This window comes from Thunnus albacares, chromosome 3 (genome assembly GCF_914725855.1).
Source record: "Thunnus albacares chromosome 3, fThuAlb1.1, whole genome shotgun sequence".
In the NCBI taxonomy this organism is placed as follows: Eukaryota; Metazoa; Chordata; class Actinopteri; order Scombriformes; family Scombridae; genus Thunnus; species Thunnus albacares.
Window position 1 is genome coordinate 32,575,739 of NC_058108.1, and position 12,152 is coordinate 32,587,890.

At 38.3% G+C, this 12,152-nt stretch overlaps 1 protein-coding gene across 1 annotated transcript in view; it reads left to right on the plus strand.

Annotated features, from left to right (window-relative positions):
* The window catches only part of LOC122972806 (complement C3-like), a 32,449-nt gene that overhangs the window by 6,557 nt on the left and 13,740 nt on the right, over positions 1-12,152 (plus strand). Inside the window, exons 11-23 of the mRNA XM_044340147.1 lie at positions 614-716; positions 1,977-2,091; positions 2,745-2,860; positions 3,037-3,180; positions 3,882-4,097; positions 4,218-4,418; positions 5,189-5,344; positions 5,892-6,021; positions 7,330-7,398; positions 7,888-8,193; positions 9,648-9,897; positions 11,365-11,450; positions 11,968-12,107. Coding sequence (XP_044196082.1) covers positions 614-716; positions 1,977-2,091; positions 2,745-2,860; positions 3,037-3,180; positions 3,882-4,097; positions 4,218-4,418; positions 5,189-5,344; positions 5,892-6,021; positions 7,330-7,398; positions 7,888-8,193; positions 9,648-9,897; positions 11,365-11,450; positions 11,968-12,107 — 2,032 coding nt within the window. The remainder of the gene's footprint in view (positions 1-613; positions 717-1,976; positions 2,092-2,744; positions 2,861-3,036; positions 3,181-3,881; positions 4,098-4,217; positions 4,419-5,188; positions 5,345-5,891; positions 6,022-7,329; positions 7,399-7,887; positions 8,194-9,647; positions 9,898-11,364; positions 11,451-11,967; positions 12,108-12,152) is intronic.

Genomic DNA, 12,152 nt, shown 5'->3' on the forward strand with positions numbered 1-12,152 from the left:
TTTTATTCTATTAGAGCCCCAGAATATTAATATAAACCTGGAAATTTGATGATAAGCCCCCAATTCACTCTATAGCCTAAAGCCCTACTAATCCTGTGCTAAATTTAACTTAAACCCAAACTTAACTTTAACCTTAAGTCTAAAACCATGTGCTCATCCTTAACCAGCCTCTGAAATAGCCAGGACTTGCAAAATCGTTCTTACAATGACATTGGTTTGTCTTTCGGAAACCACAAACCACAACTTCTTCTTTTTCAAAGGAAGAGTAGCTGTTGAGCGGGTAACCACTAATAGGGATCCAAATATAAATAAGTAGATAAATAAAGGCACTCACACACTTTATTTGATGACATGGGGATTTACCCTCATAAAGAAGAAATACAGAAAATATAATATTGAAATTTTAAACTGGCCTGGTGGTTAAGACACGCACCATATAACAGCAATGTTTTTGCATGTCGTACCCTTATTGCTTCTCTTTCTGTGTGTTTCCTGTCTGTATCTTCCCTGTCAGTCTCTCCAGTAAAGGTGAAAATACTAAAAATAATATTTAAATAAAAGCATGAATAAAAACCACTGATTGTTTACTAACCGTTGTTGTGACTGTGTTCAGGTACCTATATGGGGAGCCGGTCCAGGGGACGGCCTATGTAGTGTTTGGAGTGAAGACGAACAACGAGATGAGAAGGTTACCTTCAGTGAAGCAGGTGTCAGATGTAAGTCACTGCTCCATCCAAAAATTTCACCAACTGTTGTCACTGATTTATGGGTGCCGCCATTAAGATTTAACCTTGTAAAGGAAGAATGTACGCCATCTCCCTGCCACATTTATGAGCTATGTAATAAGTTGTTGGTGCTAAAAATATTACCAAACATATTTTTGGTACCTTTATCATTCTTTGGCATTAAGATGCTTTCTGGGATTAGTGCTAAGCAAAAACTGCTGTGGTGTTTTTCCCCTGTCAGTGTAATAATGTACAGCATACAGTGATGTTTTTTTTTCTTTGAAAATTAGATTTTCTATAAGTGGCACTCTTTTGTTAGTCTGTTCAGCCATGCCATTGTTGCTAATGCTAATTAACCAGTTATTCTGTGTGTTCCTCACAAAATGTTGTTGCCCCTGTTTGTGTACAGTAAGCTTTGGGTTGAGGTTTTGATAAGCCAATACATTCATTGATTTTTGACCAATAAGGGGTCATAAAGGCTCCAAAACAAACTCACGAAAATACGGCCTTTATATACGTTCAGCTTAATATGTTGATAAGGCTAATTGGAGTCCTGTTTTCTGTCCACCTGAATGTACATCCAACATTCAAGCCGCTTTTTTAGATCTGTTATGGTCTTGACCAACTAGGGAGAAAAACATCTTGAGTTGCCAGATGTTTTGACTTTCTTCATTAGCTAGTCACACTAACTTTGTCTGCTGTTATAGTGCCGGTAGCATATACTTTGCTTTGAGCTTGTTTGCTGGAAGTGGCTGCCTATAGTTTTATATCAGGAGCCATGAGACTTAACCATGCAGTATGTGTGCAACTGGAGAACCAAAACAATGAGCTAAAGGACGCTAAAAGCTACAGACATCTACAGAATTACATTTTAAGTTTCTGTGACTTCGGCACTCTGAGTGAAACTTTCACATCAAACAGAGTTATTTGGTTCAATATTGATATCAAAAGTTGTATGTGAAAGTTTATTCTTGAACTTACGGTCCACTCAGTAGCTTTTTCTGGAGCTTTCAACCCCATCTTATAGTTGTAAATAAAGGGTGAAGTTAGTAGTAAGTATTGCATACTGTATGAAGACAGTGAGGTGCGGTTGGAAGCTGTAGACAAAGCCTGAAAACTGGACCTTGAGTCAATTTTCTTTGTGAAAATTGAAAATACTGGTTATAGTTCTGTAAATTATCAGTAACAGTGACAAAATAACAAGTATTTCTATTGACTGTTTTGTAAAATTACTCTCTGTGTCTCTTGTAGCTGGATGGAGGAGTCATCAGGCTGAGCATGGAGGAGATCAAGACAACTTTTCCTAACATCAGATCTTTGGTGGGCGACTCTGTGTATGTCAAGGCCTCTGTCCTCACCAAGTCAGGTAAGCACTTTATGGTTTTGGTACACAGGAAAAAAGACCAGAAAGTCAACCCCTTGACCAATGATTTTCCATCAATAAAATCAGTCATTATATCAGTTGTTGCTCAGTTTGTTGATGTTTTTCCTAGGGAGAACAAACTCTTCCAATTGCCAAAGTTAGACCAGTGTTTATTTTATCTGCCCTACAGGACACAGTGATTGCGACATCTGTGCAATTCCATGTTTGATGATGTGTATCAACATGCCCTTTGGCCCGTTGGACAAACTAAAGTCATCAAAAGCTTTCCTCTGTGTCACAATTCTGGGGGAAATGTGGGGCATGTTAGTGGTGTTGTGTGGAAAAAAAACAACAACTCAAAATTAGTTTTTCATTTTTCAATATTAGATAACTGACAGACTGAGTACTTCCAAGCCTTGGATGGATATGAAACTTTCTCTGTCAGACACTGCATTAAAAAAATACAAGAACATTTTTTACCCAATAAATATATAATTTCCTCTCAGGAACTGTAAAAAAAATCAGTAAGAAATGTTTATAGAGTGACATGGTATGAAAAACTCAAAATCTTTGAAACAAAGTTAAACAGATTATTCAGGGTTGTGGCTATTAAGAGTTATTTGCTGCTGTTTGACCCTGTTTCTTGTGCTGTACAGGCAGTGACCTGGTTGAAGCCCAGAAGACCGGCATTAAAATTGTGGAGTCTCCTTATGTTGTATCCTTTAAAGACATATCAAAGTACTTCAAGCCAGGTCTACCTTTCGACTTCACAGTAAGGACTCCTCTATCTACTGTAGTTTATCTTACATATTTTATATTTTTTATGGCTCCAGTAAAAACAAACATCCCAAGCTGGATGCTCTGTGTGTTGTGTTTATGTGTTCTCTACCTCAGTCACTCTTAGTAAATTAAGTAAAATCACACAGAAATTCTTCCCAACCTGTTCAGATCCAGGTTAGCCACCATGATGGTTCCCCAGCCCGTAACGTCCCAGTAAAGCTGAATCTGCTGGACGAGCCCCTGGTCGTCAGCTCCGGCACAGCAAGAGCTACCATCAACATGCCCAACGATCAAAGCCCAAAAACCATCATTGTTAGTATGACTGCATGTTACTTTTACTCAGTTATACAGAGCCTCAACCCACCTGCAGCTGGGTGGGCATGGATTTAAAAGCAGACAGTCTAATGTTGTGAGAATTTAACTTTTAATTTGCATGGCTATGCTAAAATATACTTTGCATGTGTTTGTTGTAACAGTACATTGAAACTTTATGGTGCTTATGTTGAGATAAATATTTGAACCCATGATGCCATTAAATTACATACATAGCTGCATTATTACATCAAATGGAAATATTCTAGATGTGTTGTACATCATTTTAGAGACATTATGCCTTAACAGTTGGTATCTCTGGAAACTTTGGGTTGTAGACTAGAATTGGAAAGGATTTTTTTGAGGTTTTAAACAGTTCTTGAGTGTACAACATGCATTTATGGTCTGGCGTATGTTGTTGAAAAGTATTTTTTGAAGTGAAATTTAAAAAAAAAAAAGTACTAAGGTGGTGGTGGTGGTGGTGGTAAAAGGCAGAAGGTAATTGTGGACATCTCTATCAAACACCCTTCAGATATATAATGGCGGGTTTGTGATGTTCATTCCATGTTATTTATTGGTTTTAATGGTTTAATGTTATTTTTATGGTTTTGTTAGTTTTTGAACAGGAAATATATCTATGGAGTAATGGAGACAAATTTGTCATAAACTTTAATGTATTTCTTGTTCTGTCTGTTTCTTAGGCTGAGACCACACAGGCCGGCCTGAGACCAGAGCAGCAGGCCAAACAACAGGTCAATGTTCAGCCATATGTCCCCTATAGCATGAGCCAACGGAATTACCTATACATCTCCACTGGGACCAATATTGTGTCTGTAGGGGACAGCCTGTCCATGTCACTGACCATCAGTGCTGCAGACCAGGACCACAGAGACCTCATTAAGCAAATCACCTACATGGTGAGACAGGCACATCCGTTTTTCAGCACAGAACATTTTCAATACATCAATGAAATAAAAAAAAATGGAAAGAAAAAAAATGCAATCATGACTTTCTTTCAAAACTTTTGTCTCTCTCAGGTGCTCAGTAAAGGCAAAATCATCCTTGCTAAGCGTGTGGATGTGACTGGTCACGTGTCAACCCATGTCGGGCTGACGGTCACCTCGGAGATGATGCCGTCGTTCCGTTTCGTGGCGTTCTACACCATTCCCTGGTCCAGGCGTGAAGAGGTGGTGGCTGACTCTGTGTGGGTGGATGTGGTAGATTCCTGTGTTGGAGGGGTGAGTGATCAGCTCAGTCTCAGAGGTCACTGGAGGAGCTTATTAGAGATTGTTCTATAGCTGAAAAAGTTACAAGTTCAATTACAAAAACCTCACAGTGTGTGTCTGTCAACATGCAAAAAGTGTTCGTATGCTAGACTGCAAGGCTCAGGGCTATAGCTGTCAATTTACTATTTTTTTTCTTGTTGTCAACAAAGCTCATATGCAGAGCCAAACCAACAATGAATTGATCTACTTTAATAATATCTACTCTAATAAAAAAAAAGTATTGTGTGTGTATCCAAAGCCTGATATATCTTATTCCTCTGTGCTGTAGACTTTTGTTCTCCAAAAAACTATTAAAAACATGTCCAGTAGTCACAGTGCTGCACTGGATGACATGTTCCTTCATCACAAAGAGTTTGGTCAAGTTAGGTTGTTTAGAAATGACTAAAGAGTAAAGACCAAAAGCAGTGATCACATTTTCAGTTGTTGGAGAGTAGTTCTGTGTAAGGCAGATGCCACTGCATGAGAACGCGATTCCGTTTGCAGAGCTTCACTAGCTTGTTGTGCTACGTATCACAACCTCTTGACTTTGTGCTACATTATAAATGTCTCAAAGAACTTAGGTACAAAGTCAAAAGCTTGTGATATGTAGCACATGGTTGCATAACTTTTTGAGTATGGCCAATATTGGTCTGTTTCTGTTCTTTCTTCATTATGATTTTTTTTCCATTATGATCTTGTATTTATCACTGTGTCAATGCATTTTTATGCATTTTCTCTTACAGCTTAAAGTTGGGCCGGTGGACGGCATACCTCGTGACTACCAGCCAGGGAAGACCTTTGATTTCAAGGTCAGAGGTGACCCAGGGGCAAAAGTCAGTCTGGTGGCTGTGGACAACGCTGTGTTTCTGCTCAACAAGGACAGACTCACACAGAGGAAGGTGTGTATTTATTTGTATTTGAGGATGTGAAGTGAGGAGTGTTTTAGAATATCCATTACAGTAAATTACAATTAAGACTGTAAGCAACAATATAATAAAATAATAACAATAGAATATGTCTAAAAACTGAAAAATTGCAAAATTAAGATTTTTTTTTAACCAATTTACGAGGAAAAATATATACACATCTAAAAGATTCAAACAGGGATATTCATGGCAAAATGTAAAATCTGCAACTGTTTTATGACGCATATCTAAAAGTTTTGAGGAGCATAAAAGCAAGTTCTTTGTTTTCCACCTTGTAGTACATGAGCAAAACAAAGATGACAGATGACAATATAAATGGTCATCTTAGTCTCTCAATTTGCTTTCAAATTTTTCGCAGAAGTCATGCTTTCTTTGCACATATGTGTGAACAGTAAACATTAGTTTTAGGTGACATAATGGAAAACGTGATGGTGTCACAAGTTAACCATCATTAGTGCCCTACTGAAAATTGAATGCAAAGAGGCAAAAACATCAAGTCTCCTTTTCTTCTTTTGCTTAGATTTGGAACGTGGTGGAGCATGGCGACATAGGCTGCACGCGAGGGGGAGGCCGAGATGCCATGAAGGTGTTCACAGATGCAGGAGTGCTCTACACCTCCAGCGCTGGGTTCAAAACCCAAGCCAGACAAGGTACGTGAAGCTGGGTGTAGCTGCCTGCCCTTGTGTTGGGACAATTTAAGCTACTCTGATACCTTCAAAAGCAAGGCTTTAAAAAAACAAGGGTTGAGTTGACATATTGCTTTTCTCACCAATATTTAGCTTATCAGTTTAGTTCCCATTCAACAAGCAGTTCTGATGACGCATACAGGCTCTGTCACTTCTCAAACAGACTGATTCACAGGATTACTCAACATGCTGTAAATGTTCTCTTCATCCAGTATGCGGTGCATTGCAATAGTTTGTTGACTAGTATTGATTATTGATCCGATGTAAGAACATCTGCAGGTTTAATGGATGATGAGGTGGATGGGTGCAAAATCTGTCTGGAAAATATTGATTGGTTATGAACTGGAGATACAAGTGAGTGAGACTTAACTGTTTGTGTTCTTTCTTTTTTTTGTTATTTTTCTTTAGATAAGAAAAATGGATTTAAAGAAAAGCATTGTTTGTGCAAGTTTTTTTTTGTCAATACACTGGTACATACATGTACATGGTTATTATAGTTATAGCAATAAAAAAACTATCATGAATTGTTAAAGTCACAAAGTAGTTTTGTAGTCCCTCTTTGCCTGCGTGGCATCTGAAGTCCATGTTTACAGTGTGTGTTTACCGAAAGTGAAGCAAAACTGGACCTACTATGGGTGGGTTTCTAGTCTGATCTCTAAATAAGTCTGTATATGAAACATCATATATCGTCATGCTTTTATGTACACTCACCGAGCACTTTATTAGGAACACTTTTGCAATCTGATGCAATCCAATACAACAGCAGAAAGGTGATTATTCTACTTTATGTTCATTATTGGGGTCAGTGGCAGTACTGGACTGTATTATATTGAAAAGTGTTACTGATATTTTGCCCCCCTTATGTATGTTGAATTAACATTTTCAACACTTACAGGTAGTATGCATTGCTAAAGAGTCGTTTCAGGTAGTTTGTTGACACTTTCATCCAAAGTGACTTAATATAATTCACAAATTATTCACATTACAAGCAAGCAAAAGTCACTGTGGAAAACAGTAACTCATACTGAAGGTTGATACAATGACAATATTTCTTGAATTGACAGCTTGTTACTGACAGCAGATATTCTGTGCCTCAGAGTTGTATTCTTGCCAGGATAGAGTTGAAACTGAAAATAATAAGAAGTAGTAGACATGAAGACTTGTTTAGAATTTGTTTGAAAAGTCTTAAATAGGAATCAGTTCAGGGTAAGGATATTGATCAATCACTTGATAAATAGGTAATTGTTTAAACTTAATCTCTCCTCTCCTCAGCCCTGCAGTGTCCAGGCAGTGCCAGAAGGAGACGCTCTGCCGAACTGTTACAACGTAAAGCCCAGCTGGGTGAGTGCTCTCTCATCACAGAGTGTTTGTTTGGCTCAGAACAGGTGGAAAGAAGCACTTCTTAGTCCTGACTGGTGATTTAAGCTGCTGTTTTTAACAACTCTGTTTTAATCTCCGCCTTCTCTTACCTGGCTTTTTTCACCCACTGTTTTAGCAACTGTAACAGAACAATCGGAGCTTGTTTGACTGAATACAGCTTCCCGCTGCTACTGGAAATGTGGCCAATGAGAGTGCTGAGATTGAACCATACAGTAAAATTGCTCTAAAAACCAAAACAATTTCCTAAAAGAAGCTAAAAAGGTGCATAAAGCTGGCAAGTTTGGTGATAATTCTCAGAGTGGGTTCATCACTACTAGCTACCAACCAATTTTACATTACACAGCCTTTTCATTAATTGTTGTAAAAAATATTGATTACTATATTACTAACACTGATTACTCCCTGCTGTCTTCCTCTCCTCCGCCCCCCTCCTCTCCTCTCTGCCTCCAGAGAGTCACTACAAGGAAAAGCTGCAGCACCGTTGCTGTAAGGACGGCCTGAGGGAGATCCCCATGCCGTACTCGTGCACGCGACGCTCCCTCTACATCACTGAGGGCTGGGAGTGCATCCGGGCTTTCCGCTACTGCTGCGCCACCTACAGGGACCAGGTGTTTGATACCGAGATTCCCACCACCCCACAACCCACCACCCCACAACCCACCACCACCCTTCCACCCAGGCCCACTTATCCATCATTTGATCGTAGTTTTATGGGTCTCGGCAGAGAGAGGATACCCCTCTCCCGGCACAACTTTGGTAATTACCTCCACCAGAGGCTTTGTCTTTTCAGTCCTGTTTGTTTGCTAGTTAGGAACACATTTTGAAAACTTTTAAAACACATTGCTTTGAAATTTGGTGGAAAAAGAGGTTGTTTATCATAGGTCAAGTGATTAGTTTTTGCTGGATGTCCAGGGATTTTTAAAGGAACACTGTGATTTAACATTTTTGAAGTTTGAAGTTTTTTTTTTTTACAAACATTTTATTTCCAAAATGTTACAGGGAGACACTTTTGATCCTACTAGCTAGTAAACACACTGCTAAATACTATGTGATACACAATCCAATTGAAGTGAGAGGCACTATTAATCCTATTGCTGGGAAAAAAGAGGGTTCAGTCAACTTTGATGCATATTTCAATGAAGTTTTCCATTCACCTTACAGTGATTGTTAAACTTGTTTTTCAGGCACACTGTATGTACTTGCTAAACAGTGAAGAGCATTATTAAATATTACAAATATAACAAATGAATTATTTCTACCACAAACTCTGAGGCAACAAATTCACCTCAGTTATAATAAAATTAAACACTGAATCACAAAAAGAAAACTACTGCTGTGCTGTTCTCTATGGTTTGAAACTTTCAGGAACTTCTGACCACAGCCTAACCAGTGAAAGGGAAGTGAAACACGATTTAGCCCACAGAGAGCAGGGTAGTAGCAGTATTACTCTCATTGCGGTTCAGTGCTTCCTTTGTTTAACCACTGATAAAACCAGCATGTCTCTTTAACGTCGGCCCAAAGAATCTCTCTAGAACTGTCATACAATAGCAGGAAATTGATTTTGTTGATTTTATTTATAGATACACATATACTGTGGATCAATAGTTATTATTGGCATAATCAGTAGGCAAATTTCATTAGGGGCTAATTCTGTGGGTGTATCTTCACCATTATTTGAACTGCACATTAATATGGTGCAGTTTACATTCACATTTTATCCACCAAAAAATAACAGTAGTAATAATAATAATAATAAAAAAAATAGAGTGCTTTTCAAGATACTCAAAGACACATTATTATAATTCCTGTTTTGTAACCATTTTGTCTTTTCTTTCTCAGACTTCTTTCAGACTTAGTCAGTGGAGCTAACTGCTAATGTCAGCACATGCTCAGTACCTGCTTAGCAGGTATAATGTTTACCATGCTTTCCATCTTAATTTAGTGTTGATTTAGAGTAGAGGAAAAGTCGGGGGACCATCAAAGTCATTAAGATACATCCTCCAAAGTGGTGGACCAACCAACTGTCTGACGTTACCATCCCTAGAACCAAAGCTAGCGTGAGAGAAAATCTCAATCAGTTTCATCCACTCAGCTCATTGCATGTTCAGAAATGTGTCTGTACTGATTTTGACATATTGAAAGATTAATATATTAGAGCTGTGTAATAAGAGGTCAAGACCTGCTAATCATATATGAATGTGTTCACATAGATTGGGCAGCTAGACGTGAATCACCTAGGCTATCTGCACGTGAAGGGCATTTTTCCTTTACGGATAACAACAAAATGGGAGAAGAGAGAAGGGTAATGATGTCGAGTCCTGTGATGGAGGAAGAGGAAGAGGAGGAGGAGGAGGAAGATTGGGATTACCTGGATGAGAGTGAGGTGTATCTGCGCTCCAAGTTCTTCGAGTCTTGGCTGTGGAAGGATGTTGACCTGCCCAGCGAGGCCGACAGAGACGGGTGAGTGAAAGGTTAGAGTAGAAGTTACAGAGATTAAAAAGCCTCATTGGTGTACTTAAACCTCAGTCGGTGGAACAGCATCATTCCTTTAATTGAGACTGTTAGATTTTAGGGCTCACATAAAGCATGAGATGCTTTATTCCCCAAATTTTTACCAACATCCAATAAGTTGTTCAGTGTCTGGACCATTAAACACGTGCCTGAATGCAACTCTCAAACACTGGAAATGACTAATATGACCCCCCAACAGCAACTGGATACTGAAAAGTTTTGTCCAAAATCCAGCCAGTGGTACTAGACTAACTGTGTTTGAAGGATGAATGGACAGGTTAGGGTCGGTCCAAAGTCTCTCACCCCATTTCACCTCGGAGACAAAACACGTAGCACCACATACATTTATCTGTGTTTGTGGTGTTGCATGTGTGTACTGTGCTTGTTTGTGTGTCTAATGCTTATACATGTCCTGTATCAATGCAGATGCCTGTCTGTGTGTCATGTGCTTGTTTGCATTGTGAAATGCAAAAAATGTTGGATTACTCTTTCTTAAATCTTTACACTGCTTTCTTTGTCTTTCTTTAGTTATACAGTGAATCACCATTCATGCAGTCATACTATATAGACTTCTATGTAACATCTATTATGAAGAAGCTGTAGTCTAGACTAGAGTTGCAACGATTAGTCAATAGGTCAGTTGACTGACAGAATATTAATCTGCAACTATTTTGATAATCAATGAAGTCTTTTTTTCAAGCAAAAATACACAACATCTGACAGTTCCAGCTTCTCAAATGGGAGAATTTGCTGCTTTTCCTTGTCTTACCTTATAGAAAATTAAATATTTTGGGGTTTGGACTGTTGGTCAGACAAAACAAGACATTTGATAACATCACCTTGAGCTTCAGAATATTTTCATTGGCATGCATATGCATTCATCACTCTTCTCTGATGTTTTTAATCAAGGAAATAAATGGCAGATTAATTGAAAAATAAAATAATCATTAGTTGCAGCCCTATTTTAGACTGCTGATCTGCTGGTGATGAATTGAGGCACACTGGCATGAAGGTGATCATTGTAATGTACACACATATCATCTATCTATTACAGTGTAATAGAGACATTGTGCAATAACAGTTATATAATATCCTTTCATTGCATACATGCAAATCTAAGCAGTCTGTATATACTGTGCATAGTATAAGTAATTTATTACCCATGTAGTATTTATTCCAGCATTCTTTGCACTTCCATTCACTCTTGCACTACCAGTACCACAACCCTGTATATAGATAGTCTGTTGTTCTATATAATAGCAGTTTCTTATATGTTTTAGGCTTGATATCTTTGGTTGTATCTCTGTATCTGTATTGTCCTGAAAATTTGTCCTTTTCACTTATGCTGAGATTTACTAAGCATTCTCAGCATAGCATAATAGGCAAATAAAGTTGACTTTTATTCTGATTCAACAGATTGGCGTCTGAGACTGTGAGTAACCCATTACCTGACAGCATCACAGAGTGGGGAGTTATGGCAGTCAGTACATCACCTCAAACAGGTAGGGGGAGGAGGGGTGTGGGAGCTAACTTGCCTTGTTGTGCTATGACCCATTTGTACTGAAACTGGAATGATTTACTGATGATTTTTTTTTTTTTTTTTTGTGAACAGCTTTATTTGAATTGGATTAATTAGTCTGATTTTTTTCAACAAACACAAACATTCAATGACTGACTAGGCATTAAAATAACAAATATTGAATCCACATTCTGTTTTTGTTCCATCTACTTTATTCTGAACAACTTTTGAACACAATACGCTAATTCAAACAATGTCATTCTCATAATGTTGGAATTATTATTTGATGAGTAAACATAGAGTCAGCACTGACACCAATAACTGAAAATTGCAATAAAAAATGACTCAATCATTGAATCTAAAGGGATGAAACTTTCATCCAAGTATTAATTGTATGACTTACGAGTCATTCTTGTAGATGTTCAAGTAAAAGTTGAAGTGGAATCATCTTCTTGACGTTCCACATGCAGATTTATTAATTTACTTCTGAATGTGTGCAGGTTTCTGCGTTGCCGAGCCTTACAACATCAGAGCATGGAAACGTTTCTTTGTGGACCTGAAGCTGCCGTATTCAGTGGCGAGACACGAACAGATTGTGATTAAAGCCGTGGTCCATAACTACGGCTATGATGACCTGGATGTAAGAAAATCACCTTTATCCCTTCACTTTCTCTTTGCTCAGCCT